This window comes from Trichophyton rubrum (assembly GCF_000151425.1).
Source record: "Trichophyton rubrum CBS 118892 genomic scaffold supercont2.13, whole genome shotgun sequence".
NCBI classification, from domain to species: Eukaryota; Fungi; Ascomycota; class Eurotiomycetes; order Onygenales; family Arthrodermataceae; genus Trichophyton; species Trichophyton rubrum.
This window is the reverse complement of record NW_003456416.1, coordinates 42,621-69,932: the sequence shown is the minus strand read 5'-3', so window position 1 is coordinate 69,932 and position 27,312 is coordinate 42,621. Positions and strand designations below refer to the sequence as shown.

The 27,312-nt window shown below is 51.4% G+C and overlaps 11 protein-coding genes across 15 annotated transcripts; 2 read left to right on the top strand and 9 right to left on the bottom strand.

The window, feature by feature from the left end:
- Positions 1-108: 108 nt before the first annotated feature.
- Positions 109-909, bottom strand: TERG_08264 (L-xylulose reductase; the record flags this gene model as incomplete). Its single annotated transcript, XM_003231126.1, has 1 exon — positions 109-909. The coding sequence occupies one exon, from the start codon at positions 907-909 to the stop codon at positions 109-111; it is 801 nt and encodes a 266-aa protein (XP_003231174.1).
- A 682-nt stretch (positions 910-1,591) lies between these two features.
- TERG_08263 (uncharacterized protein) lies at positions 1,592-4,360 on the bottom strand. Its single transcript, XM_003231125.2, has one exon. It carries the CDS (start codon positions 3,712-3,714, stop codon positions 1,714-1,716), a length of 2,001 nt encoding a protein of 666 aa, XP_003231173.1. The 5' UTR covers positions 3,715-4,360; the 3' UTR covers positions 1,592-1,713.
- Positions 4,361-5,528: 1,168 nt separating this feature from the next.
- TERG_08262 (uncharacterized protein) lies at positions 5,529-6,317 on the top strand (the record flags this gene model as incomplete). The annotated part of the gene is made up of 1 exon (XM_003231124.2): positions 5,529-6,317. The coding sequence occupies one exon, from the start codon at positions 5,529-5,531 to the stop codon at positions 6,315-6,317; it is 789 nt and encodes a 262-aa protein (XP_003231172.2).
- Positions 6,318-6,499: 182 nt separating this feature from the next.
- Positions 6,500-8,329, bottom strand: TERG_08261 (glutamate decarboxylase; the record flags this gene model as incomplete). Of its 3 annotated transcripts, XM_003231123.1 has the most annotated exons (5): positions 6,500-6,614; positions 6,679-7,217; positions 7,289-7,924; positions 7,991-8,018; positions 8,088-8,329. In XM_003231123.1, 5 exons carry the CDS (start codon positions 8,327-8,329, stop codon positions 6,500-6,502), a joined length of 1,560 nt encoding a protein of 519 aa, XP_003231171.1. The 3 variants fall into 3 exon arrangements, with proteins under 3 accessions (XP_003231171.1, XP_047607505.1, XP_047607504.1); XM_047750552.1 differs by lacking the exon at positions 6,500-6,614 and having other exon boundaries at positions 6,675-7,217; XM_047750553.1 differs by lacking the exons at positions 7,991-8,018; positions 8,088-8,329 and having other exon boundaries at positions 7,289-7,903.
- A 656-nt stretch (positions 8,330-8,985) lies between these two features.
- Positions 8,986-11,095, bottom strand: TERG_08260 (subtilisin-like protease 2). The gene is made up of 5 exons (XM_003231122.2): positions 10,696-11,095; positions 10,259-10,631; positions 10,092-10,193; positions 9,943-10,031; positions 8,986-9,867 (listed from the first exon to the last, which is right to left on the bottom strand). Exons 1-5 carry the CDS (start codon positions 11,029-11,031, stop codon positions 9,484-9,486), a joined length of 1,284 nt encoding a protein of 427 aa, XP_003231170.2. The 5' UTR covers positions 11,032-11,095; the 3' UTR covers positions 8,986-9,483.
- A 1,313-nt stretch (positions 11,096-12,408) lies between these two features.
- On the bottom strand, positions 12,409-15,705 carry TERG_08258 (uncharacterized protein). Of its 2 annotated transcripts, XM_047750551.1 has the most exons (3): positions 15,251-15,652; positions 14,825-15,100; positions 12,409-14,757 (listed from the first exon to the last, which is right to left on the bottom strand). In XM_047750551.1, the coding sequence occupies exon 3, from the start codon at positions 14,435-14,437 to the stop codon at positions 13,277-13,279; it is 1,161 nt and encodes a 386-aa protein (XP_047607503.1). In that variant the 5' UTR covers positions 14,438-14,757; positions 14,825-15,100; positions 15,251-15,652; the 3' UTR covers positions 12,409-13,276. The 2 variants fall into 2 exon arrangements, with proteins under 2 accessions (XP_047607503.1, XP_003231168.1); XM_003231120.2 differs by having other exon boundaries at positions 14,866-15,705.
- Positions 15,706-17,110: 1,405 nt separating this feature from the next.
- Positions 17,111-17,653, bottom strand: TERG_12666 (uncharacterized protein; the record flags this gene model as incomplete). The annotated part of the gene is made up of 1 exon (XM_047751595.1): positions 17,111-17,653. The coding sequence occupies one exon, from the start codon at positions 17,651-17,653 to the stop codon at positions 17,111-17,113; it is 543 nt and encodes a 180-aa protein (XP_047607502.1).
- A 366-nt stretch (positions 17,654-18,019) lies between these two features.
- TERG_08256 (guanine nucleotide exchange factor SDO1) lies at positions 18,020-19,270 on the bottom strand (the record flags this gene model as incomplete). Its single annotated transcript, XM_003231118.2, has 2 exons — positions 19,099-19,270; positions 18,020-19,035 (listed from the first exon to the last, which is right to left on the bottom strand). The coding sequence occupies exons 1-2, from the start codon at positions 19,166-19,168 to the stop codon at positions 18,020-18,022; spliced, it is 1,086 nt and encodes a 361-aa protein (XP_003231166.1). The 5' UTR covers positions 19,169-19,270.
- Positions 19,271-19,293: 23 nt separating this feature from the next.
- On the top strand, positions 19,294-22,609 carry TERG_08255 (uncharacterized protein). 2 transcript variants are annotated; one of them, XM_047750550.1, is made up of 3 exons: positions 19,648-19,674; positions 19,749-20,725; positions 20,795-22,609. In XM_047750550.1, the coding sequence occupies exons 2-3, from the start codon at positions 20,260-20,262 to the stop codon at positions 21,958-21,960; spliced, it is 1,632 nt and encodes a 543-aa protein (XP_047607501.1). In that variant the 5' UTR covers positions 19,648-19,674; positions 19,749-20,259; the 3' UTR covers positions 21,961-22,609. The 2 variants fall into 2 exon arrangements, with proteins under 2 accessions (XP_003231165.1, XP_047607501.1); XM_003231117.2 differs by having other exon boundaries at positions 19,294-20,725.
- A 33-nt stretch (positions 22,610-22,642) lies between these two features.
- TERG_08254 (40S ribosomal protein S18) lies at positions 22,643-23,113 on the bottom strand (the record flags this gene model as incomplete). Its single annotated transcript, XM_003231116.2, has 2 exons — positions 22,643-22,940; positions 23,028-23,113. The coding sequence occupies 2 exons, from the start codon at positions 23,111-23,113 to the stop codon at positions 22,643-22,645; spliced, it is 384 nt and encodes a 127-aa protein (XP_003231164.2).
- Positions 23,114-24,222: 1,109 nt separating this feature from the next.
- Positions 24,223-27,011, bottom strand: TERG_08253 (uncharacterized protein; the record flags this gene model as incomplete). The annotated part of the gene is made up of 2 exons (XM_047748913.1): positions 24,223-25,376; positions 25,433-27,011. 2 exons carry the CDS (start codon positions 27,009-27,011, stop codon positions 24,223-24,225), a joined length of 2,733 nt encoding a protein of 910 aa, XP_047604905.1.
- Positions 27,012-27,312: the final 301 nt, after the last annotated feature.

The window sequence follows — 27,312 nt, the reverse complement described above, 5'->3', positions numbered from 1 at the left end:
GATGGCGCTTCTGCACTCGGGCGTCTCTCCCAAGCGGTGGCCGCTCAACTAGTTAGCAAAGCAGCTCAATCAATAGACATAGATGTTGCGCAGAGACAGCTGCAACGTCTATCGGCAGACGTATCCTCCGTCAATGATCAAGTCAGCACCGGTGGTGTATGTGCTGGCGTCGCTGCAGAGGTAGACATAAGCTCCCTTGAGCTCCTTTGCGTCTCCGTTGCGGCCCATGGGGATCATGGAGAGCCACAGGTCCTGGACCTTCTTGTCGACGAAGTCAGAGAGGCCGGTGTCGATGTAGCCGGGCGAGATGCTGTTGACACGGGCAAAGTCGCGCCATTCGTTGGCCAGGGAGCGGGCCATGTGGATGCAGCCGGCTTTGGCGACGTTGTAGGAGGTCTGCTCCTGGGGGAAGTTGGCGATGTGGCCGGACATGGAGGAGGTGATGATGAAGCTGCCGGTGCCACGCTCCTTGAAGTGGGCGCCTACGGCCTTTGCACAGTGGAATGTGCCGTTGAGATCGGTCTGGATGACCTCGTTCCAGGCCTCGACGGAGCCCTCGAGGATGCCGCTGTCGGCGGTGCGGCCGGCGTTGGCAATGAAGGCGTCAATCTTGCCAAAGTCCTTGATGACCTGCTTGACGAAGTTGTCGACGTCGTTCCAGTCGCCAACGTTGCACTTGTATGCCTTGGCCTTGACGCCGTACTTCTCCATGAGCTCTTTGGCGTTCTGCTCACCACCTTGGGGGCGAGAGGAGTAGGTGATGGCAACGTCGGCTCCCATCTCAGCACAGCCTCGGGCGGCCTCAATGCCCATGCCGCGGGGACCAGAGGCGCCGGTGACGACGACGACCTTGCCCTTGAGGCTGAACAGCTCCATGAGACTGTCGGCCTTTGGAACTGGGATAGGCATGATGGCGGCTGGAACTGGATGAATTGAATTTGAATGGGAGAGAAGGCAGGCAACGAATTGGTTATTCGAGAAGAGCAGAGGGGAACAGAGATATACTCAGGATCGGTTTATATATCGAGTATACCGCGAGTATACCATATATAGGGGGGCGATGGAGGGGGATGTGTTTTTATATATACACATTTCTACCAGGCCGGCCGGAGCTGCTGCCCCTCCCCCTCCATGCCTCCTTCTGCCCTGCTCCCGCCAAGCGAACTGTAACTATGGCAAGTTCCACGCTGCGACACGTAGCAGTGCAGGGCCGGCGGACATTCGACCGGCGCATCCGAGGCGAGAGGTGACATCATGGGCGGCCGAGATGGAGCTGCTGCTCTTCTACTGCCATCTCGCACTGGCTGTGGGCGGTGGAGTTTCGCTCCGCCGCCAGGAAGTTAATTCTACTTGCGATGTGGGAATCTCGTCAAAAAAAAGAACGCACCAAGGAAAGCAGAAGGATGGAGAAAAGGCGAGGCCGGGGTATCATATTACCAATGTCTATGGGCTATCAGGCTGATGCTTATGCTATGCTGATGCTGGCTGGTGCTGCTGGTGCTGCTGATGTAAATGTTGTTAATGCTGACAATTGATGATGCATGAACAAATATCAAAAAGTCTAGAAAGCAAGAAAAGGAAAATATATATATATAAAAAAGATTAAAAAAGGGCGAGCGAACGATGCAAGAACCAAAAAGAAACAAGGTTATTTAGCACACATGTGTGTATGTATGTATGTATGGACCAACACATCTTGATCTTCGCTCGTGCCTAAACCTTGGGGGTGGGCTGTTTCAGGCCATTGGCTGTTGCGGTGTTATCTCGCAGTAGCTGTCGGTCCCGCTCAATATCCCAGCTTTGAAGAAAGCTCTCGGCATCTTCGATCGCTCCTGTCAGGTCGAAGTTGTTCTCTTGCAAAACGAGCAAGCCTTGGCCGTCGGGCTGAGTCGAGAGGTCCGTAAGCCCGCTCATGGCCATCGCAAGCGACAATGGTGTTCCCGAGGAGTGGGTGGTGGAGGGCTGCTCCCCCGCCAGAGAGCTCCCAGGAGGGGCCCGAGTGGGCAGCTGGGAGGGGCCGTTGATCTGCTGCTGAGGCCGTGGACTAGGAGGACAGGATGCAGTCAGTGCAAATCTGTCGGGCCCCGGAGCGGTCTGCTTTTGTTTCCCTTCGTGTTCACTCGCTTGGTCATTAGTATCCGTATTCTCGTCGTGAAATCGGGCATTCTTTGACACTGTACTTGGTTTTGATTTTGCACCTATCGCCCGAAGGCCGCCGGTTAAGGAATAGAATGGCTTGATGACCTTCTGCAACGAACTGCTCGATGCAGCTCTTCGAAGCAGGTTGGTGGGACGCTGCTGAGCTCCTTTCAGGGATGGCGGGCACGCATTATTATTCGTTCCTGGCTCCTGTGTAGTCGGAGCCGAAGCTTGTAAGTTACTAGTTTTGTTCTCTTTATTATTATCCGGCGGGCGGCTGTCTTCCGCCGCGGATTCGTTGCTTTGATGGAACGGAAGTTGGAGCAGGTCCGCAGAGGTAAATGGAGTGAGCTGCGGTGGAGTGAAGATGGGTGGAACTACCTGAGCGGCCGGTATCGTTTCGGAGTCCTGCTCTGGGAGAGTCGAGCCCGTCCTTCGTGCCTCACTTTCTCTCAGGCTCAAAGGGGGGACGGAAGTGTTGCACGTAATTGAAGCCTTCTGGCGTTCGTTAACGATCGCCTTCTTCTCCTGCAAGAATTCGGATTTCCTTCCTGAAGCAGCTGCATTTTCGAGTGATGAGTTGTTTGTGGCGTCGAGAGTATTGCTTGCAGTTGGTGCGGGTATCTCTGCTTGATGCTGGTTCTTGTTGCATAACACAGGCTCGAGAGTAGGGATAGCCCTGGAAGGACTGCCCGCAGTGCTTGGACCTTTTGATGCACGAATAGACTCCTCTAGACTGGACTTGTGCAGCATCCGCAGCTTGTCTGACTCAGCCGACCTACCGTGATTATGATGGAGAAAGGTCGCTTGCTTGTTCTGGGAAGTGGGATCGTGAGTAGTGGCAATCAGTTGACGAGCGGCGGGGGCAGATGCATTGATTGCTGTGAAGTTGATAGTTCGATGGTACGTGACCTGACTGGTGGGTGTTCCTGCACGGCAGGGAGACGGCGAGCTCCTGTGTGACCTCTCGGAAGGGCGCTTCGACACGCGAGAGCTACTTAATCTAACTGACGGGGACGGGCTTGGAGACTTTGGTGTCTCGTCTAGTCCGAGGTGCGGTCGTGACTTGTCTCTCTTCGACCACACATCCGATGCAGTGGCTGACCTTGATTTCGAAGACTGTCTTGAACTGGCTCGACTCCGACTTTCCAGGTTCGTGCTTATACGCCGAGACTGGGATTCGCACACATGGTTGCTCTTCTGATATATATCAGTTCCAGCAAACAGGTTTGGGGTTTCTTGAAGCGTTGCCGCTTGTGGGTCGGAAGGCTTCTCTGCTTGTATCACACATGGCCGCGAAGTGTGCTGTTGTGTGCTGTGAGGAAAAGACACAGACCGTGGGTTATGTACCTTCCGCCAGGGATTGACCCAACCATTGTCGAATGGTCCAAGCAGTGTAGCCGTTGAAATAAATGGCGGATGTCCCTGCAAGTAATCTCGTGCTACTCGTTCGATTCTCCTTCTCTTTGCGGCCCTCGCGGCTTCGTCCTTCTCACTCTCGCTGTCCGATGAGGCAGGGGATAACGGGTCAAACGATAGGGATGATAAGAAGGAGTCCGGGAATTTGATGGGCATTATTTTGAGCCGATAAAGGAGGAGGTCAATATTAGATGCCCTCGGAGTACAGGCTGGTCATTGAGCAACAGACGCAGCACTGTGTACAGTTGGGATAGCATTTGCGGAAGGCCACACAACGGGCGGGCTGACAGGATAGATAATTAGCGGACCGTACTAACTAATCCCCTAGAGCACCCTATATGGCGAAGGCAGAATATGCCACGAAGGCAACAGCTGGCGATTCGATCGGTTTCAACGGTCACAGGGGATGCTCTAAACGCGCGAGGAAGGAAAAAGGCTATGGTTGCCTAGCTGCTGCGGCTGTTGCCTTGCTTCGAATAAGCCCCGGCGGCTATCCCAGAACGACTTGAAGCTATCGAAGCACTTTTCCTGTGCTAAAATTCCAAACAAGCGACAAACCGCACCAAGCGTGTGCAAGGCCTTAAGCTGAGGGACTTCGAAAGCCCAGTTTCAAAGTGTTAGTCTTTGGAGCAACCACACCACCAAACCGCTTGGCAGGTCAACCTGCGGCAGCGGGCCGACAGAACTTCCAGCGCCACAGAGCCGAGACCTTCGACTTACTTGCTAAACAGCTTCAGGGATACGGGGACAGCACCGACAACACCGCACAAACACCCGGCAACTTGTCTCTCTCTCTCTGCCTGTATCTGATCTTTCTTGTCTGCTGTTTCTTTCTTGTCGTCGCAAAAAGCTTTTCATGTCGTCAAAATAGAAAAAATAAACAAAATTTTAAGCATAAAAAGAGCGACAAAAATAGAACGCACGTGATATGACTAAGCTTGACGCTAACCTAGTTAGCTGTAAATAATATCGGAAGGATATTTTAAGCTAACGGGGCGAGCTGTCGATCAAAATGGTGATGGTTGAGGCTGAGTCCTGAGTCGTCTCATTAAGAATAACTAGTTTAGTGAACCAACGCCGCGCTGATTTGCTGCGGCTCGCAGGCTGAAGGAATACGAGCAACCCTCCATCTTCTGTTAGATCAGCTATTTATTCACACCAAGCTCCCTGCTCGAGATACCATGGCATGAAGGCCAGCTATGGAGCTACGGAGGCGCACGGAGAATTAGAGTATACCACCATGACTTCGGATAGCTCGTCGAGTACTTCCTCGACACCGCCAAACGATGCCCGCAAGTGGCAGACGGTCTTCAGGGTCAAACTGAACCCGCAGCCGGCTGACAACCAGACCCGCCTGCTGTTGACAGAGAAGAGGAGAGCCTCTGGGTTTCACCCTCGTCGATCCCACCGCAAGTCGAGAGCCGGCTGTCTTGTATGCAAGAGACGCAAGGTCAAGGTATCTACCCTCCAGCAGACATAGCTACCGAGTGAACTACATGCCAGACAAACTGACACATGTACTACTTACAGTGTGATGAAGCGAGGCCTGGTTGTCGGAATTGCTCAAACTACGGTGTTGCATGCAGCTACCCAGTAAATCTTGATGCTGGCAATCGTATGAGAACCGTCGGCCCCCTGGGTGACCCTAGCATGGTCATGTTTTCTATGTCTCTCGACAATATGACCACCAAGATCGGCGAGACATTGAGCTTCTACCCTGGTTCGGGCATCCGCATGCCCAGAATGTCAGGTTCTGATCGGCCCCTGGAAGTTCAGGCGCTTCGACACTTTGTCAACTGCACTGTGGAAACTATATCGACCGTATCAATCCGTGAGCTGATGCGAACGGACGCAGTCCAGGTAGCGTTCGCCGTAAGTTATACTCCTTCATTTATCTATAGATACACAACTATTCTTCCAACACTCCGTTTGTGCATTATTGACACACCCTACGTTAGAACCCGTATGTTATGCATACTATCATTGGTGTAGCGTTGCTCCATCTGAATCGCATGCTCCCGTATTGCAAGATCAGGCAGGCAGCAGAAGCCCATCACTGGCTAAAAGCGATCAAAAGATATCGAGAAGCGCTTTCCTACGAAGTTAGTGCTGCAAACATAGATGCTCTTTTGACTTCATGCATGCTCATGGCAGTTAACTGCATGTGCCCTGAAAACTTCACCCCAAAGGACTCGTGGGTCCTGACTTCTGATCCATCAGCCATGAACTGGATATACCTCCAAAACGGCCTACCTTACCTTCTGGAGGTTGGTGGCCCCTTTATTCCTCAAAGTATCTGGGGTCCTGCTTTTGTAGCTGCAGAGGAAGCTCACGACGAGTTACTGAACGATTGTCTTCAGGGAAGAGAAGGCATGAACCCGAAATTGGCTGATTTCTGTGGAATAACAGATTTAACCACAGCCGAGACTAGCCCTTATTTTAAGCCACTACAAGTTGTAAGCACGATGCTGGAGATGGAAAAAAGTCCTTCCACGGCTGGGTATTTCTCATCCTTCCTCGGCCATTTGGGCCCTCGATTCCTCGAACTGCTGAGGGTCAGAGACACAAGAGCGCTCATCATCATGGCCCATTGGATGGGTATCATGTGCCTGATATCACACTGGGAGCCTTGGGTAGAGGGAAGGATCAGGTCCGAATGCATTGCCATATGCATCTATCTTACTCCTAGTGCAGACGCCCAACTTCTAGAACTGCTTCGGTTTCCATCTATTGCCTCGGGGTTTATAAATACTGAATAATCTTGTGCCATTGTTACATGGTAGCATAATAACCATTGAATTTCTGCAACAGCAACACGAATATATCTCCTAATATACCCATTTGATAAAGCCGAAAAGTCAAATTGCAATTATAGCCGAACCCCGCCTGGCTACATTGAGGGAAACAAAAAAAGAAAAATATCAGTCTGCTACTTCTGCATCTAGCAAATGGCGTGAGTCTTTCCAGTCTTCCCCTGAAGAGAGTGATCTTCTGCCTCGTAAGCTGTAGTGGAGCGCTCGAGCTTTCCGATGCTTGTGGCTCTCTTGCGAGTGTATCTAACAAAGGATGGTCAATTAGTCTTGTCTAGCGGCAAAATTCAAGCAAAAGAGTGTTACTTACTCGCGGTACTTCTCCAATGTCTTCTTGTCCATCTCTTCTAGCTGAGCGAGAGCGAGCTTGAAATCATTGACCAAGCTGTCACAGCGACTACGACTGAAGTCCTCGCGAACAACGATGCGCATGAGCTTCAGTTTCTCGCTATGAGGGGCCATAGTATACGCCGGTACAACCCAGCCACGTTCACGCAGTTGATGGGCGATGGCGAACTCATCATACTTTTCAGCTGTCTTTGGGGGTAGACGGAAGGCCACAAGTGGTAGACCACGCCCCTTGCCATCGCTCATTATGATGAATCCAAGCTCCTTGAGGGAGGCCGCGAGGTAGTCTGCCGTGCGAGTAAGGTTAAGCATTATAGCACGGTATCCTCTCTTTCCGAGCCGGATCATTTGGTAGTACTGGCCAATGACCTGAGAGGCACCTTTGGAGAAGTTAAGAGTGAAGCTCGCCTGGTTGGCTCCAAGATAGTTGATGTTAAATACCAGCTCTTGCGGGAGGTACTCTGTGGATCTCCAGACTATCCATCCGACGCCAGGGTAGACCTACACGACCAGTTGAGGTTAACATTTCACATTACCAGAGCATCCGGCAGTAATCAAGAACAAATACTGACCAGGCCATATTTGTGTCCAGATACGTTAATGGACACAACCTTCTCAAGGCGGAAATCCCATTCAAGACCTGGGTTGACAAAGGGAGCGACAAAGCCACCACTAGCAGCATCAACATGGATAGGACAGTCGATGTTCTTCTGGACAAGGAGATCATTGACGGCCTTGATGTCCTCGTACTGACCGGTATAGGTGGTTCCCAGAATGACGCAGATACCAATAGTATTTTCATCAATCAGATTAACAGCTTCTTCAGGGTCGAGGACATATCTCTCGTTAGTGCAGTACACGAACTTCTCCTCGATATCGAAATATCTGGCGGCCTTCTCCCAGCAGACTTGGACGGCACTGCTCATAATGATATTGGGGCGAGAGCAGTCTTTCCCCTCCGCCTTGCGGCGATTTTGCCAGCGTTTCTTCATGGCAAGGGTTCCTAGCATAATAGCCTCGGAAGATCCGATGCAAGAGGTTCCCATAGCATGGTCATGCTCGTGTTCACCTTCTCCAACGGGGGCATGAAAGAGACGTGCAATCATATTGACACAGCGGTTCTGGATATCGGCTGACTGGGGGTATTCCTCATAGTCAATGAAGTTCTTGCTGAACGACTCGGTCATGAGTTTTTCAGCTTCATCTTCCTGCAAAATTTCAATGTATGTTAATCTACCGTAGCAACGACCTAGCTATGCTAATTCTATTCTTACCATGTATGTGGTAACGAAACTCGCTAAACTATAAGCATCATCCAAGTCAGCCAGGAGAACACGGCAAATAAATAGAATAACGAGAGCCAGGACATACTTCAACATGGGATTGCCGTCCAGGCTGAGCTCATCCTTGATCATTCGATAAGCGACCTCCTTGGGCATCTCCTTCTCCGGCATTTCATCAGTAGGGAGATCCTCGGCCGCAAATCGAGAACCATAGACGCTGGAGTAGAAGTCATGGTCCTGCGGCTCCTCAAGGTCTAAGGTGTCGACACGATTGAGGAGCTTAGGGGGGAAAGCAACGGAGTCCTTTCGGACTCTGGATATATGAACCATGGTGGCAGCTGGTGGGACGAAAGCTTAGAGCCCGGAATTTCTATCTCTCTTCTCCTTAACAACAGGAATACCTACACAATCGACAGAGAACAGCAACGTACAGAACACAAAAAGAGGAGAGCAAGAATCTTCAGGTGTAGGACGATCTCAGCCTATATATACGTTGACGCCCACCAGGTTGCCTGACCGGTCACCCACATTATTGCTGCTCTCCACCAATGTGTCTTGCGCAACCCCACAGGCTGTCCCTCACTCCTGGGGCCTTCCCCCTAACCCTCCGAAGCGAACATAACGCATGCTCAAGGAGGGGTAAAGGCAGAGCTAGACAATTGTGGCGGTGTCGAGAACAGTTGCAGGGATTCACACATGTTTTTATACGTGGATGTGGAAACTGGCTTCCAGACTGGGCAACGTGTGTATGCACGACCACAGCCCAATATGTACGCCGGACATGGGCATTGATATTGTTGCATATACGTGGAAGCGGGTGTAACGCCCTCTCTCTCCGCTCCTCTTCGAACGGCTCACACTCTCAAACAAGACAGGCTCAAAAGACCATTTTCTTCCTCGTCAACGCCGACGGAGCTGATGGGCCCCATATTTTATTGGCAAAAGCTTGTGCTGTGGCTTGCAAAGCTTAATTGAGACAGGGGCTACAGGGCTCGCTTGCGGAAACTAGGGAAAGGGGCGATGGGACGAGAGAATCGTTTCTCGGACACGCATCTTCTCACAGTAACAGCTATCTCTCATTATTGGCCATGTTTCTTGCGATCGTTTTCGGAATCCTGTCATCCAAAAAGTACCAACAAATCACAATTTACATAGCTCTCTTAGTAGCTAAGGACTTGGGTAGGTAATAATTTTATCACCGCATAAGATTCAGAATATAAATGCCCAATAAGGTCTCTTATAAAATAACCACCTACGATATATATACCGATAGACGCCCAGCATGAAGAAATAAGGAGGTTGCAATTCGATGAGTTGTCAAAGTGGCTGATTACGTTACTCTATCACGTGACTACTTACATAAGCTCACTAGGCCAAAACTGCATCCTCGAACGACGACGTCAATATCAACAACGGCAACAACGACAACGACAACAACATCTCCATCATCCATAACCAGCGGTTATATCAGACGGCACACCGAGTCAGTAATACTTGGGCAGTTTGCACTTGCGCTCCTGGATGCCATTGTACACCACGCGGTTTGGGCTGTCCTTGGCGTCCTTGACTAGGTTGGGGATGGTCAGGTTGAGGACTCGCGCGGTCACGGCCGATGGAGAGGGCAGGTTCTTGATGCTCATGAGGTAGGCGACCAGGCCGGCGACATGAGGACTCGCGGCCGATGTGCCCGACTGCGTGGACGTGGCATTGTTGCCACCCTTCCAGCATGACTTGATGAGTTCGCCCGGAGCCCAGATATCCACGATCTTGCCGTAGTTCGAGAAGCTAGGGCGGGTGTTCTCCCAACGGACGGCACCAACGGTGATGGCGTTGGGTGACGAGGCCGGAGTGTTATTTTTTGCGTCTTTCTGTTTAGGCCAGTCTCGTTAGCATGGATATATATATATATTTGGTCTTGATCTTTTGACGAAGATCCTACTTACGCCATCGTTGCCGGCGGCTACCACGGTGGTGATGCCGGCCTTGAAGGCCCTTTCCGCGGCGTCGTCGAAGGGCTGGTACTTGGCACCGGCTACTGTGGTTCAGCACATGCTTTACGTTACCGTTGCAGAGGAAGGGAATGAATACATACAGATGCTGAGGTTGATAACCGCCTTGTTTTTGCGGTTCGAGTCCGTGATGTTCCTGATGATCCAGTCGTACGTCTCAAGGATGTAGTTGTACGTGCTCTGATCTATCGTCAGTATCATCATCACGATCGCCTCTTGCTAGACGAAACAGGTGCGCGCGGGAGTGTACTCATAGAGCCAGTGTCAAAGGCCTTTGCAGACACAACGTTCGCCTTCTTAGCAACGCCATACGTCTTCCCGGCAATGATACCCGCCACGCATGTACCATGGCCGAACTCATCTGTGTGTGATTTGTTCGGAATGGCGTTGTGACCTAGAATGGCACGTCCCTCGAACTCGACATGGTTGACATTAATGCCGGTATCGAGGACGTATGCCCACACGCCTTCTCCAGCCTTGTCGTCGTACGAGTAGTCTACGAGTGTGCTGTGCAGCGGGACAGGCTTGCCCTTGCTGGACATGTAACCTAGACCCCAGCGTGCCTGACGCTGCGTCACCGTCTTCGCGAGGTAGAAGTGTTGGTCCGGGTGCACCGATTTGACCTTATGTCTCGTTAGTGAAAATTGTCATATCGCGGTTGAAACAAATATGGGTTTTGCAACTCACGTATGGGCTGCGGCTGAGATCTTCCACTCTCTTCTCGTCGAAACCGCCAGAGTACATGTTAAGATCGTGGATGTGGAAGTGCTTCATGATACCTTCGGTCTCGACTCCGCGGGCGCCAGCAGCAAAACTGTCGAGGTTAGCCCTATGCACGGAGCTGACCCATTTTTTGTGGTCCCTAATCTGCGCAGAGGTGAGGCCTTCCTTCAGTGTGACGAGATATTGGCCCGGAACAATGTCGCTGGGTCCAACGAGCAGCGGCTCAGGCTGTGGAGCGAGGTCACCCGCCACAAAAGGGAGAAGAAGCAAGCCAAAGTTTAGGAGCTGCATGACGGGCATATGTACAAAGGCAATACGTTAAGGGTATTCAGTGACAGCTGAATAAACGACTCACGACACCGATCTCTTCTCAAGATATATATATATATACATATATAATATGTTATATAAGGAGATAAAGTACATCTGATGATCAGTGAATCGGTTAGTATCGCCGAACGCTCTCGTTGATTGACCGGACTCACACATGCCAGGATGGCTGACCCTAGAAACAATATTTGAACGGGTATTCAACTATTACCTAATGGGGAACTCTTCAGAGAACCGGATGCTGTCCGCTCCTTAACCTGAAAGCAAGCTGCGATATATTACACTGCCGGGGGGTATTCATGAATATCAAGAGACGCGTTCGACGTCCTTCTAGAACAAGGAATCGCCATACTCTATCTCTCTTTCTTCTCTTCCTTTTACAAAAGCTTGCATGGGAATGTGCTCCGGTTCGTTATCTCTGCCCGTTTCATCCCATCAAGAACTCGACAAACGAGGTGCCAACACGCCAGATACCCTCACTAACCACCTTCTAACCTTCGTATCCCTCGAATAACCTATCTCTCTTTCACAAATCTTCTTCCACTGATTGCTCCAAAGGTGCAGCGACGTTGTGCTTGTTTCCCTCTTAGTTTTCCATGCTGGGGGAAGCGGCTCCTCGGGAAACTGGGGTTGGCGGCCTCAGATGATACTGTATATCGGCCCCAGAGTGCCGTTCAGACAGGAAATCGGTGTGAGCAGGGTTAGGGGCAGTTCGACTCACGTATAGCAGCATGAAATGGCGATATCGTTAACGTAATTTCCTATGAATGCGAGATTCCCTTCCCCAGACAGTGAATTCTGTCGTCACCCAACAGCTAACTAATAATCAGATACTTCCGCTCGACCGAAGTAACTAAATAGCTAGTTAGTCATCCCTGGAAAGGGGGCGCAATTCTCTGTTGTGAAGGCCTTGCGGCCAGTGAACTACTTATCAGAAGACGTCTGCCGTGCAGGAGGATATAGAAGACAAGAGAGACTCTTCCTTTGGTTAGTTCTCATTCTCTCCCTCCCTCTCTCTCGGTCCCTGCTGTCCGACGTTGTGGCATATGGTTTTGCATGGTTCGGCCGTTTTTTCCCCTAACCCCTACATCCCCCCCCGGACTTCTCTTCCAAAAGAGGCAGCTAATTTCATCACCTCTCTCGCCGGCGACTTAGCCGCTTCACAGATTCCAGAGCTGACGCCCAAGGAAATGTTATTCACCATTTTGGTCAGCCCGGTTAATCGCAGGTCTGCGTCTTCCGACCCGGCTTCTCTCGAGACATGCCTATACCACAAAGTCAACTAGTTCAAGTTAGTTGTATCGTCGACCTCTCCATCGGTCATCACGTTAACTACCTACCTTCTATGCAGTCCCCCTTACCACGGCATCGGTTTGCCGCTGCCGTCCGCCTGTCTAAACCTTGTTTGCTGTGGGGGTCACTTGCTCTGTGCTTAATTAGCAAGTTACATGGGATAAGATACGTACCTAAAGGTAGGTATAGATGTTGCTCCGTGCGGGAAACCAGGGGGGCTGCTTATCTGGCTCCGTCATAATTCCCGGTCATCATGGTAAAAATGAAAGGGAAAAAGGGGGGGAGGTGCCACATACTGACGGATCTACCTTTTTTCTTTTCACGTTGATTAGGCGCAAACCATGGTTGAGCTGAACCGGAAAGGCTGAATTAACAATCAGACTCCATCGATATATGATATGTGATGGCAGCGACTATACACCCCAGCTCTATACTCAATGCTGCCTGACACGCCGTGTCCTGGTAGCTGCCCATAATGCTCGCTCTCGACATGCTTAAATCCAACAATACCAACAACCACAATAATACTGGAAGTGGGCGATTATCAGCTCCGCCCTGCGCTCGGCTGCATAGTCACACTTTCGAACTCGCTCGTATAACTATGCGCTCTGTTCTCATAATGAGACGGCATGTAGCATGGATGTGGCAAATATCAGCTGCAGCATCAATTTCGTTCCCAGTCTCCAAGGCTAAGATATAAAGAGTCCAATATACCATGTACCATAAGGAGTACAAATGAAACCGTGCATTATATTCAAGACTAGGAGAACATAACTAGTCGCATATCCTACCAGTGGACCACTTATTATACAGGCTGAAAGAATTTGCATGAGCAGAACTTGAAACAAGGGGGAAAAGCATGACGGACATAACTACCAGAGCTAGGAACATAATAACCGCATCATCACTCTTATATTATTTATTAACTTAAGAGCCTCGCTATGCGGTTCATGATCCTATCCCTTAAACGGAGTCGCTTTGCTCCTCCGTTGCCCGGCGGTAGTTCGGACTTTGCCCCTTTTCTCAGGTGTTTCTGGCTTTTCTTGAACTCCTTATCCCGAGCCTTTTGTTCTTTGGCCTTTTGCTTCTCCCGGGCTTTTTCTTCTTTCTCAACCTCACGCCTCTGCTGACTGGTGAGGCGGGATATTTGAGCCTCGTCACGTTTCTGAACAGACTCCTTGTTGGCTGGGGGTTTGACGGTGCTAGAGCTTTCTACCGCCGCTTTCACCTGTTCATCCGAGGATGCCAACGCCGGAACTTTGCCTGGGATGACGGGTTCGGTAGTAATGAGCCTATCTGGTGCCTTTGCTGGGACTGCTGGCGCCGCAACCCCTAAATCTTCGGCCGTAGGCACTTCGTGTGCAGTGGTTGCTGGAGGCGCCTCCTCTTTTCCAGCGAGCTCCGTCTGGTTTGCCTTCTCTGCAGTACCGGGCTCTTCCTGCTTCATTAAAGGTACCGGAATAGGGGCAGGAATAGGAACTGGAGCGGCAGCGGGGGCTGGAGCGGGAGCTGTTTCTGTTGACACTGCAGGTTCAGCAGGAACAGCGGAAGCTTGAGTCTGAATCGGAGCCTCAGGGGCAACAGGGGAAATGGGAGCAGGGGGGTGCTCTGACACCTTTGCAGCCACAGCAGCGTAGCTAGGCTTCGGCGCTGCCGGCTCTGGTACCTGTTCTTGCGCCGGTGCCTCTGAGGCCGCTGTGTCAACCGGTTTCTCGATGATCTCCTTCTCTACGGTATCCTTCTCTATAATCCGCTCGATATGCTTCCCAGGAACTCCCCCTTCTGCGGTTGGAGGCACATACTCAGTCACCTCAGAGTGTCTTCGAGTGATGTGCGCCGTGTGCCCGGGACTCTCCTCAGTTTCTTCCTTGACCCACTCGCTTTTCTCCTTGATTCCGGAAGCGGCCTGTTGCTTTGAGTCTGAGCCCACCTCAACAACAGTGTCAGCAACGTTGTCCTCCAATTTGTTTTCGGCATTATACCCTTCCTCTTTCTCGACAGCCTCGTTGCCTATACTTGCATCTGGGCCCCTGTCAGCGGTTTCCGCCTCTCCATCGGCTGGAAAAGCGCCAATGATAGGCATTTCCGTGCGATGTGCGGCTCCCAGCGTTGAGGAATCTCTTCGTGGCGTCTCTGTGGCTCGTGTGCTCGACAACGGCCGCTGTGACTGTGCTTCCTCCACGAGTGAAGTTCTCTTGCCAAATAAGGCTGCGTTGGCGGCTGCTCTGGAGGCTGCATTATGGTCATTGTGAACTCCAAGTTTGGAATCTTCTGCAGACCAAGTCGGAGAAGGAGGGCCATGTGGTCCCTGGGTGAGATTTGCGCTCGCGCCCGAGACATTCGCTGGGTCTGAAGGCCCCCTTGCATGGATATTGCTGCTCGTTGCCGCAGCTCCATTATGACCTGGTTATAATATATCCAGTAAGTATTAGAACATAAGTGTAACCATGCGCACACACTAAAAACGCACACAAACAGAACCAACTAGATCTCGGAGAGGCGCATATCAACCTTTTGAGAATGACAATGGACGAGGCTTCTCGACAGACTCCTTCTCGTCACCGGATGCACGAGCATCTGCAATTGCGGACGCCACTTGTGGCTTGCTCTCATCAATTGCAACCGGTTTAGAAGCTGCGGGCGCCAGGCGATGCTTCCCCTTAGTCTTCTTCTTTTTCTTCCCGGTATTCGCCTGCGTAAAATGCGATCCCTGTCCCGACATCATGTTTGCTGCTGGCAGCCGCACCTGGCGACTCAGGTTCCCTTCAGTTTGACGGATATGCCGAATGATTCCGATTTGGGAGGGGGGCAAAAGAGAGAGGGGTGATTGAATAATACAGGGAAGAAGACAGAGGGAGCCAGGAGGTATATAGATTAGCTGACGAGGTTGACTTACTACCGATAGCAACACCTGGCCTGGTGATGTGACGGAGCCAACTGATATTTGCAATAAATTAGGGGGTATGTGGTATGTATAGTTGCTGCCCACCCCCAGGCCTATATACCTTTTCATCCCTTTGTTTGCTGAACGGTAACCAAACAAAAGGCCTAGAAACAAGAGGAAGGGGGCCGAAGCCGTGGTTGCAGCGTAGCTCATGTGGCGGAAGCTGGTTCTGGTAGAGATGAGGTCATAAAAATCCAATATGGCTCTTCAAAGTTGGCGTAGCATCGTCCCATGCAAAGTATCTATACAAGCTTGATAACACAAATACATGGCACAAGAAGTACATTTCAAAAAGAGGAATTTCCTCTTTCTATGTACGCATGCAAAAAGCCGTCCCCATACTCCAACGGGGGAGGGGGAAAAAAAAGCAACCAGGACGACCGACATGGCCATTATGTACTGCTGCCACGAAGGCTCGCCGGTAAGGCCCGAGGAAGGCAGGCCTGCGTTTGCATGGCAGCATCACAATTTTTGGCTGCAGAAGCTTTGGTCGGCTGGGATCCGTCAGCTCTGCTCTCTACCAATGGAGAGACTGCAAGAACCGCTCGGAAACGCTGTCAACTGACCAACTGCCCATATTGTCGTAAGTGGTGGGCTGATGTTCGGCAATTTTATATGTTTGGTTAATAATCGATGCAGATGCAACGGAAGCACCGTGTAGCTTTTATTAGCCCTGTCCCCGATTATATAGCCCTACAGCCTCCCCCTAGCAGCATCCATCATTGTCGATAGCCCGAACAGCCCTGTAGACTAGCTAGCTAGTTACTTTAGTCCAGCTAAGCTCGTTAGAAACAATTCCCAGCCATCTCGCGAGGAGCGCCACCGGACAAAATGCCGCAGGAGAAGAAGAGACGAGAATGGGATAAGAAAAAGGAAAGAAAAAGCACCACCGGACATGTCATGCCAGAGAGAGTTGGGCGCCATCCACCTTGTCCACCGTCACCGCCAGCCCAGCCAGCCATTGAGCATTCGCCTTTTTCGCTGCGAGTCCCCCCCTTGGCCGGTGGCGGGCTTGAGGATCCATCTCAACCAGCAGATGGAAGGCCTAGAAGGAAAAAAAATGTGAGGGAGAAAGGTTTCAACCCTCGAATAATATGGGTTTGATGGATAATAATTCTCGGCCCTAATATTAAAATACTGGGGAAGAAGCGAGTTCAAAGAACTCTGGTAGTCTTCTTCTTTTGTCGTCTCTCATTTTTTTTTTTTCATCTTCCCTATCCTGATTCTGCGTCAGGTTCTTCATTTGATGTTAATTAATCGAGTAACTGAGAGCGGCCCCTGTGTTTCGTTTGTCAGGATCCCGCCTGTTGTAGCTGTTTCGCAGTGCTCACACGGCCCTGAGTGATTCGGTTTCTCTGCCTGGAGAGGAATGGAAGGCAGGCCATCCTGAGATATTTCTCTCCATTTCCTTTCCTTTCTGTGCATTTTCCATTCCTTTGCTGCGTTGGGTGTTGGCAGTTTCGTCGTTCTTAATTGCATGATATCTCGATCGTTCTTGAATACATCTCGATCCAGGGCTCCGGCGGTGTCTCGCTCGACAGCATGGGACTGGGGCTTCGAGAGAGAGTGAAGAGAGCCATCTTCAGCTCTCGTCCTGGTCTATCCAGCCCTCCTTCATCGTCCAGGCTGGCTGAACGCCTCAAACAAGCAAAGGAGCACACCAATTCCGGGCCATCACAGAATAAATTGCAGCATCGGCACCGGCACCGGCACCAGCATCAACATCAACAACATCAGAACCAGCACCAGCAGCAACAACAACCTCAAAACCAGGAGCAGATGCATCCGCCGACCTCTCCGACTACGAAGAAGTCATTCCGCGCAAGCATCATCAAGACGCTGTCCCCACGGACATCGAATCGGAAAAGCAAAATAGAGGAACCCTGGCCCAAGATCGAGCTGTACAAGCCACACGAGATTCCGCGGCCAAAGTACCGCGGGCCGGTCGACAAGAGGCACCTGGCAGTGCTGGAGGCGTACTCGATCGTGCAGGCGACAGAAGGCTACAGACAGCGGTCCATTGACTCGTCCGTCTGTCCGCTGGCGACCAACCTGCCGTCGAGGCGAGACAGTGTCACGAGCATCAGCGAAACGGTTATAGTGAGACGTCCCGGCGATGTCGAGGCTGGAGTTGGCGAAGGTCAAGGCGAAGGCGAAGGCAAAGGCGCAGGTGAAGTTGAGGTTGAGGTTGCGGTTGAGGCTCAAGTCGACGACGACGACATAAACATCCGCAACACCAACCGCGACTCTTTGCAAGACGAGGAGGACTCGAACACCACGTCGACCGTGAGCTCTGATGAGGGCGCAAATGTCAGCTCGTCTACTCTTCTTACGTCGCATACGGAGGATGAGCATCTGCAGCACCTCCAGAAGCAGCAACGCCTGTCGGTGACGAGACTGAAGCGGACGACGGCGTTCACGGCCGCAGACCTGCACCACGCATTGAATTCCCTTTGATACACGAGTTTACGACCTACGGACGGCCTGTTTTAGTTGTTATTGTTGTTTATCTTACAAGAACCATGGGAGTACGGGCATCTATATAGACTACGGCGCTGGGGGGTAACAGGACATCTACACCGGTTAGCATGGAGTTACAATAGAGCAGATCATGATAGAATAAATATTCTCATTCTTATTATTATTTTATTTCCGTCAAAACCAAGATAAAGTATATAGAAACATTCCTTCATTAGTCGTATAGTGGCAGAGAAGACACAGCTACTCCTCGTGAGTTACAGCCATGTCCATCACTTCGACTCGGCCTTTGCCCTTGGTCTCTCCGCCGATGAACTCACCCAGCCCCTTGAAGGCCCCCGGCTCCGCAAAGCCCAGGACTTCCCATTCGTCGCCGCCGATCACCTCCTGCGACTCAATCTGTTCCAGGTAGCTGAGGATCCGGTCCTTGACTGTCCCCGCAGCCGCAGCTGGAGCCGGGGTAGAGGGTGATGCAGAAGCTTTGCTCTGGTCGTCCTCTTCGTCGTCGTCAGCGGCGGCCTTCTTACCTTTTTTCCCCTTGCCTTTCTCCTTTTTGGACGATGATGAGGGCGCGCTGCTTGAGTTGCCGGATGTACCAGTCGAGGATGGTGCTGTCCGGACGGGCTGTTTCAGTATAGATGTAGGGCAGGTAATACGGAGACGCATCCTGGCTCGCATGACGGGTATAGGCTGCCAAGCGATCAGGGCCTTCATCGCGTCCAGGGCTTGGATCTTCGCTGACTTTGAAGTTGTGACGCCCGTCCACAGCGGTTTTCGTGGGGTAAGCGTCAGATCTGCTGTCTTCTTCGCTATCTCCTCGTCTCCTTCTGCCTCTGCGGTTTCATGTTGTTGGTGTTGGTGTAGCTGCTGCTGCTGCTGCTGCTGCTGTCCGCTGGCAGCACTCAGCTGGTCCAACGCTTTACCAATCATCCCTGTGGTGTAGACGCGTTTCGACACGGGGTCGACCAGCCTGGCAGACACTATCTCCAACACCTCCTTCTCGACCCGATCGAGGATATCCCGTCTCTCCTTCTCGCCCACTTGTACCTCGCCCTTGCGCAGGATCTCCTGGATAACATCTTCTATCTTGTAATCCTTGCCAAACGACTTGGCCAGCTCTGCTGTGGGCGCAGTGTGGCCTCGGGATACGGAGAGGAAAACAGTGGGGATCTGAAGGACATTGTCCAGGTCTGTCTCAGCTCCAGATCGGTACTCTAGCAGCTTATTCTTATAGCAGGCCAGTTCGTATCTCTTCTTGCCTAGAACCCAAGTTAGCTATCATCGTCGTCTCTCTCTCTCTGCCTTTCCTGCTCACTGCCCACCTTTCTTTAACCGCACGATCGACACATTTGTGAATTTTATCTGGTTCGACGGTTGCATTATCATCGGCATTTTGGCGGTGTTGCTCTGTCGACTCTCAATATATATTAATCTATTAAAGTATCTTTCTTTTTTTAAATAATTTCTCTTTATCAGAAGAAGAGCTCAACGCCGTGAAATGAAATATGAAATATTAATATAAATATAAATATCAACTTCACGTCTTCGACTTCGACTTTTTTGCAGCAAAAAAAGAAAGTTGCGATAAGATGAGTCACGTGCTATAGATAAGCAGTCACGTGAATTATTAGTCATAATTACTAGCCGATGACTCAGCATGAACCAAGGACGAGCAACAAAAGCCAACAACTTGCTTTGTCCAGCGACAGCCATTCATTATTCACTGGAAGAGAGATAGTTACCAGCCTGCATCGATGTTGCGATAGAAGTTCATGAAGATGGATTGTGAATATCTTAGTAGCGTCGAAAAACCTGGCCCTGAGAAGTCAACATCGACATCAATAGCAATATCCGTATCCCCGTAAAAACAACCACAACATTGCCTTCGCCGGCTGCTTGCATGTATCCTTGTCTTTCAGCTGCAGAATCTAACCCAAGACAACATGTCAACTGACTATTCTTTTGCGTCCAGAACTGCTGCTGCCTGTCGCCTGCTCAAAAATACTCCAAGGCGGATCCCCTGCAGGAGCGGGCCGAGGCTAAGTCACATGACATATCTATAACCAATACATCTCCGATTATATAATATGACCACGTGACTAATCTTTCCTTCTTTTTCTTCTTTTTTCACCTTCAAAAAGACCAGAAAAAGACATCAAAAAGACATCAAAGGAACATTCGGAGTAGAGTCAAGTGAATCTCCATCATCTCTAGACTGGGAATCACCTCCTGCAGGCCAGCGAAGAGCTTCTCCGTCCAAGTTACGAGTCATCAGGCGCCGCCACAGCCAGAACTCCACCGCCCGGCATCGATCGCCAACGTCATCCGGCGCTAGGAACTACCTTTCCCCAGCCTTTCTCTCGACCTTGCCGGGCTCCCTCGTCCTCGTCCTCGTCCTCTTCTTTTCTTCCTCTTCCTCCTCCTGTTTCAACTCTCTGCTATCACCAACCAACCTCACATCAAGTAGCAGAACAAACACCACCATGAAGTTTCTTACCACCGGCCTTTTGGCCACCGCTGCCCTCGCAGCCGCCCAGGAGCAGCAGGTCCTGCAGGCAGAAGACGGCATGGGACGGGCTCCCCTGCCAGACTCCTCCATCTTCGACGAGACCCTCCAGAAGTTCCAGTCCAGCCTGGAGGATGGCATCTCCCACTTCTGGTCCGAGATGAAGACCAACTTCAAGGACTACCTGCCTCTGATCTCGCTGCCCAAGAAGCACACCCGCCGGCCTGACTCGGAATGGGACCATGTCGTCCGTGGAGCGGACATCGAGAGCGTCTGGGTCCAGGGAGCCGATGGCGAGAAGCGCCGCGAAATCGACGGCAAGCTCCATAACTACGACCTCCGAGTCAAGGCTGTCGACCCTTCTAAGCTGGGTGTCGACCCCGGCGTCAAGCAGTACAGCGGCTACCTCGACGACAACGATGCTGACAAGCACTTGTTCTACTGTGAGTACCTTGGATGTCCCGGTTTCCCTGTTTATGAATCACATTGCTGACGAGTACGATCGATACTAGGGTTCTTTGAGTCTCGCAACGACCCCAAGAACGATCCCGTCGTCCTCTGGCTCAACGGCGGCCCAGGCTGCTCTTCCTTGACCGGCCTGTTCCTCGAGCTAGGCCCGGCCACTATCGACAAGAATCTCAAGGTCGTCAGCAACCCTTACTCTTGGAACTCCAACGCTTCCGTCATTTTCCTAGACCAGCCAGTCAACGTTGGCTTCTCCTACAGCGGCTCTTCCGTTTCCGACACCGTTGCTGCCGGAAAGGACGTCTACGCCCTTTTGACCCTGTTTTTCAAGCAGTTCCCCGAATATGCCACCCAGGACTTCCACATCTCCGGTGAATCCTATGCCGGACACTACATCCCAGTCTTTGCTGCTGAGATTCTCTCCCACAAGAACACTAACATCAACCTCAAGTCCGCCCTCATCGGCAACGGACTGACCGACCCCTTGACCCAGTATCCTCAGTACCGCCCTATGGCCTGCGGCGAGGGAGGCTACCCTGCTGTTTTGGACCAAGGTACTTGCCGCTCCATGGACAACTCGCTCGAGCGTTGTCTTTCCCTGATCGAGACCTGCTACAGCTCCGAGTCCGCCTGGGTCTGTGTCCCCGCCGCCATGTACTGCAACAGCGCCATCCTCGCTCCTTACCAGCAGACCGGCATGAACCCCTATGACGTCCGCACCAAGTGTGAGGACATGGCATCTCTCTGCTACCCCCAGCTTAACGCCATCACCGAGTGGCTCAACCAAAAGCCTGTCATGCAGGCCCTTGGTGTCGAAGTTGAGTCCTACGAGAGCTGCAACAGCGGCATTAACCGTGATTTCCTCTTCCATGGTGACTGGATGAAGCCATACCATCGTCTCGTCCCCAGCGTGCTCGAGAAGATCCCAGTTCTCATCTACGCCGGTGATGCCGACTTCATCTGCAACTGGCTCGGCAACAAGGCCTGGACCGAGGCCCTTGAATGGCCCGGCCACAAGAAGTTTGCTGAAACCAAGCTGGAAGACCTTAAGATCGTGGACAACAAGAACAAGGGCAAGAAGATCGGCCAGGTCAAGTCCAGCGGCAACTTCACTTTCATGCGCATCTTTGGCGCCGGCCACATGGTGCCACTCAACCAGCCCGAGGCCAGTTTGGAGTTCCTCAACCGTTGGCTCAGAGGTGAATGGCATTAGACTGCCCGTTATTTGGATGCATGAACACACACACACACACACACACAACCTCCACCCCGTACCTACTGGAGTTTCGGATTTGCCATAGTTTGAATGTCTTTTGTACTTGTTTTGCTATTGTTGCTGATACAGTATCGTGTGATCGGTTTGTGATTTTTGTCGGAATTGGTTTAACACACCCAGGCTTTGTATAGCCGACAATAGAGCTCTACAGAATGCCAGTGTCTTTGCTAGACATATATACAGCTACAAATAATCTCCAGAATCGTAGACGCTTGTAAAAGCAGTAAAAAGTCAGTGTCTTTTTAAGAAACGGGATAATCCCATGTATTATCGCTCATATTTTTTGCAGTTTCATACATCAGACTAACGCCAGCCATGGGCAGTAGTGGAGGGGAGGAAATTGGCCCAAGGTGAGGAGATAGTTTGAAGAAGCGACCGTTTCCCTTCAAGGCAGAAAAATCTAGTTCTCCGCCGTTCATGAGCGAGAATGATATTCATCGTTACATTTCTCATCTCATAACTCACACCACCCGCTCGGCGCGCACGTACTTCAAAGAAAAAAAGAGAATCGGCAAGAAAGACAAAAAATGCAGAATATGGCATCCCTTCCTCCCCTCCTCCTGATCTCCCGACCATGCAGTACGCCCGCCGACATAAAGGAAGTCCGGAGACAGTACGTTTAACCCTTCTTCTTGCTGACACCGACGGTTCGTCCTCGTCGGCCGGTGGTCTTGGTGTGCTGTCCTCTGACACGGAGACCCCAGTAGTGACGAAGACCTCTGTGGGCACGGATCTTCTTCAGTCGCTCCAAATCTTCACGGAGCTTGCTGTCCATCTGGTTAGCAAGAACCTGGGTGTCCTTGCCATCGGTGATGTCACGCTGTCTGTTGAGGAACCAGGTGGGAATCTTGTACTGGGTTGGGTTCTGGATGATGGTGACGATTCGCTCGAGCTCTTCAGAGGAAATTTCACCAGCACTGCAGCAAATGCACAGATAAGTATACATATTATTTCAATCCAAGCTGAATAATATCCCAAGGGGAGTGTGGAAGAGGAAGCCGTACCGCTTGTGGAGGTCGACGTCGGCCTTCTTGCAGACCAAGTTGGAGTATCTGCGACCAACACCCTTGATCTTGGTCAAGGCGTACATGATCTTTTGCTTTCCGTCAACATTGGTGTTGAGAAGACGGAGGATGAACTGGAAGTTCGACTTTTCGCCGGATACGAGCGCTATATCACCGTCATCGCCATCCCGTCAGTATTCATCTCGGTCATTATATTATCAATTTTCATCAAACCCGCTTCTTCCAACCGCCAACTCCGGGCCAGCTGCTGCGACTGCTAGCCCCCCCGTGGAGCCAGCGGAGGATAGAGAGAGTAGATAGAGGGTGTCAACGTACACATGCTGGGCGATATATGAAATATCGAATCAGCCGTCTGGCGGTTTGGGGTTGAGATGGAACAGAAATGTCGCTGCGTCGAAGTCGCAAAGGAGAAAGTCGAAGTTTCTCGTGATGTCTTTTTTTTGTGTGGGATTTCGGAAGCGCGCTAGGCCGCTTTGGGATTTCGCGTGGGAAAGTTCTTCGCTTGGTGATTATGTAATTGTCACATGATATGCCTTTTCTGATTGGGCAGAATGTTCAAGGCGAAAGAAGCGGCGAGGGCAGCGAGCATTGTAAACGCAGTTGAGACGGACTGGGTTTCTTGAGCAGATCACGGTCTTTCTAGTGTGGTAGTAGGCGGATTATTGTAGATAAGCATATATAATATGGTTGATTCAGATCCGAGAAGTCTGATGCCTAAACACTACTATGACAGCCAAAAGTGGTTGCAGTACGTCAAGGTAAAGGAGTGAAGTATGTATAGAGCTATCTATCATAATGTAAATATATGCCGTGCCAGAACATTTTTAGACCTATCGAGCCTACCGTAGTATCAATTCAGTCTAATATCGGGCTCGAGTAGAAAGAAAATGGCAGTTCAAAAATTATCCGCGAGTCCGCTGTGAAAGGAGAAGGTATCCGCTTCCAAAGATCAAGAAGAGAGAAGAGCATGGATGTATATACATATCCTGCCTGCGTTAGCAAACCATATCCAAGTCAAAGGGGAAAATCAAACGAAGAGAACAAAATCACATCTTTTCTTGTGTGTAACGCATCAGGACAAACGTGAAAATGGTATAAAAAGACGTGTTAGAGTGGGCAGGACTAGAGAACGGCGACGCTTAGGAAGCCCATAAGAAACGAGGAGAGTCATGACTCATGAAAATGGGTAGACCGGGGCTTTGACAATGACATTGCCAGTCCCCTTGCCTCGAACTTCTACAGCGACAAAGGCAGCAAAGCGAATACGGTTTTCATTCTCTTTTTCGCGAGCAGCTTCGGCAGCTTCTTCACGTTCTCGGAAATGGCCGGATGGCGGCCGCATGGAGTCTGTAGAGTTCCCAGGTCCAGAATGTGGCTTCTTGCTTATCAATGAGCCAAAGACCGATTTCTTGCGGCCCTGGCTAGCTGGCTGAGGTTGGGTCGGGAAGTTGGAGTCCTTTTCATCCCCACCTGTCGCCTCGGAAGAGGAGATGGCCGCCTCGATGCCCTTGATAGATGACTGGTCTACCCTATCAGTTGCTGCAGAGGATGGTTCTGAACCCAGTCGCGGCTCTATTCCTGGGTTGGAAAGGGGTGGTAGGGTAGTCTCGATTTTCATATGAGAGTCCGTGATTGTAGCACCAGGGAGGAAGTACTCAATGGAAATGTCTCTTGATTCTAGGGGTATATTTCCGCTGATTCCAACAGCAAGCTCAACAATCATCGCCACGCCATTTTCTAGCCCAGGCGGGGGAGGTGTCTTCAAATTCATCTCTAAGCTAGCTGTGAGCTTCTCAACAAGATTTCGAGTCAAGAGGGTTCGGTGCTCGTCTGCAAGCTTGCTCTGGAAGATATCGCCGAGTCCATCAAGAGTGGTGCGGCGCCAGGAAGACACCTTGGATAAATGGTTCTCTTGCTCTTCCTCGGTAACAAACTTTCCCATTCGCCGAACGTTTCGTTCAATCTGCTTCAGCTGACGGCTAAGATTAGGCTCCAGTCCTGGATGGAAATAACGGTCGAATAGTTCGTCTACGATCCAGCGTGTAAGACAAGCTCGGCCAACAGCCGTCATCTCCTTTGTTCCCACCGTATGAGCATCCTCGTTAACAACTCCCTGAAGCCAGGGAGGTATATTTTTCCAGTCCTTGCGAATGTTGAAGGAGAGATTGTTTATGGCACCGTCCAGACGGCCCAGGCGAGTAGCGTATTCATTATCATCCAGCACAGTCCTGGAAGCGGACATGCGCTGGTGGGCAACAGTGTTTTGCAGTTGTTGTACTTGAGCTTCCTTGTCGAAGTAGTACCTTTTGACACGATTGTATTTAAGCTCTGTACAATAGGGGTTAGTTCGCACAGTTTTCCAGGGCGAAAACACAGACACATACGTAGTTCCTCATATTTCTGGATCCAACCGTTTACATCAAGCTCAGGTGCGTCGTCCTTTGCCTTTCCAGGGGGTGGAGGAGTCTCTTGTTCACGATCGCCGGGAGTTGCTGACTGCGAAGAATTTCCCTTGAAACTTTGCCCTTGTGGCATGCTTGGAGGGAACTGTTGTTGCTGTCCTGAAGCCTGCTGCTGCTGCTGTGGCGGAGTCTGTTGTTGTTGCTGCTGCTGCTGTTGGGATGTATCAATGGGCTGTCTGAGACCCGTTGGTCGTTCCAGGGCCATTACGCTTTGTGAAAGTATGGGGCCAGCAACAGGTTGGAGGGACTGTCGATAGTGAGGTTTTTGATAGTTAGAATCCGGCGATTGGTAATACGGGTGAAGAGGGGATGGGGGACCAAGAGACTGTTGGGATGGTGGCCTTGGGGGGTGGTATGGATCTTGTTTTGGCGAATATCTTGGGGGGATTGATACCTGGTCTGAGGACTGGTTTGGTCTATGTGTGGCCGTTGATGTCACGGCGGGCTGCGCCTGAGGCTGGTCTATTTGGAATTGGGGGTTCTGCTGTAGCTGTTGCTGTTGGTGGGGAGAAGCTCCGACTACCTGGTACTGATTGTATTGCTGTGGCCGGCCCTTGTAGTATTCCTCGTGCTGGCCCAGAGGCTCAGTGCTGACACGCTGGATCTGGGGAGGCTCAAATGGCTGGATGTCGAGGTGAGACGACGACCGACTGGCACCTCTGGCGGGGTAGATGGATGGTGGCAGGCTGGGCTGAGACGAGTTGTTAGGGAGCTGTGGGAGCTTCTTCTCCGTGATATCAATCTCCTCTGGGTCCGGAACTGGATCGGAAGGCGGGAGCGGGCCGACTTGATACGGCTTCGGGTGAGGGATTGGGTTACTAATTTTCTTCCTAACAGAGACGTTTCGACCAGGCTTGGCGGGGTTCTGGGAGGAGCTCTTATCCTTATCCTTATCCTTTGAGTGTAGGCTAAAGAAGCTTCGGCGGGATTTGCGCGGCTGAGTTTCTGTAAGCGGGGAAGCTTCGGTGCTGTGAGGAGCGGAAGGCAGCGATGGTGCGGCAGAGAGGGCGTCGATGCTGTGATCAGGCTGATGGCTCGCTGAGGGGACGAGGTTCAAGGTCGGCCTGTCACCTGCTGCTGCTGCCGCTGCAGAAGGATAGGGCGCCGCTGCAGAGCCGGATGAAACCTGGAGCGGGAGAGAGAAGTTCTCAGAACGACTTCCCGCATGAGCAGGATGGGTATAGCTGGCGGCGCTGCTGTGCTGGCCAAGTTGATACGTGCCACTGGGCAGCTCGTGGGAACCGGTGGCTGGTTGGAAAGTATGCGGCGGGTGGGGATTCGCTGGGTGCTGTTGCTGGTGCTGCTGATACGGCTGTTGCTGGTGCTGCGGTTGTTGGTGTTGATGTTGTTGCTGATACTGATGCTGCTGGCTGCCTTCTCTGTTGTGATGAGGGTGGTGGTTCTGAGTGCTGACGCTGCTGTGGTCGCTGGGGTTGTGCGGAGCCGACTCCACGGAATTCAAGAGTGTCGGCTGCGATTTGTTTTTATGGAAGAATTGCATGAGTGTTGGCTTCCCTGGGGCGTTTCAGTTGCAGCAAGCAGGGCAGAACAGAAAGAGGGATAAAAGAGATAAAAGTGTCAACTAGTTATCTGAAATGCAGCCGTCTTTTCCTTTCGGTCTGGTAGTTATCCTCTCTCTCTCCGTCTGTCTGCTGCTTGTCCGGCCTAGTGAACAAGTGGTCCTGAGGCAGGGATGGCCGAAGTCAGAAAACGGGCGGTTGGTGGGGGAGGAGAGTTAACTGTGGTCCAGTCCACAAGATGCGAGTGTCTGTACGCTCGAAGGAAAAGCCGCTGTTGGTCGG

What these genes read in the sequence shown, in the direction of transcription:
- TERG_08255 (XM_003231117.2), top strand. Translation starts at nt 20,260, where the DNA reads ATGAAGTTTCTTACCACCGGCCTTTTGGCCACCGCTGCCCTCGCAGCC. An exon ending in TGACAAGCACTTGTTCTACT is followed by an intron (nt 20,726 to 20,794) that starts GTGAGTACCTTG and finishes GATCGATACTAG; the next exon opens with GGTTCTTTGAGTCTCGCAAC.
- TERG_08263 (XM_003231125.2), bottom strand. Translation starts at nt 3,714, where the DNA reads ATGCCCATCAAATTCCCGGACTCCTTCTTATCATCCCTATCGTTTGAC.
- TERG_08260 (XM_003231122.2), bottom strand. Translation starts at nt 11,031, where the DNA reads ATGCCCGTCATGCAGCTCCTAAACTTTGGCTTGCTTCTTCTCCCTTTT. An exon ending in CTTTGACACTGGCTCTATGA is followed by an intron (nt 10,194 to 10,258) that starts GTACACTCCCGC and finishes TACTGACGATAG; the next exon opens with ATCAGAGCACGTACAACTAC. An exon ending in GGTTATCAACCTCAGCATCT is followed by an intron (nt 10,032 to 10,091) that starts GTATGTATTCAT and finishes GAACCACAGTAG; the next exon opens with CCGGTGCCAAGTACCAGCCC.
- TERG_08258 (XM_003231120.2), bottom strand. Translation starts at nt 15,451, where the DNA reads ATGAGCTACGCTGCAACCACGGCTTCGGCCCCCTTCCTCTTGTTTCTA. An exon ending in TCCATTGTCATTCTCAAAAG is followed by an intron (nt 14,758 to 14,865) that starts GTTGATATGCGC and finishes TATTATAACCAG; the next exon opens with GTCATAATGGAGCTGCGGCA.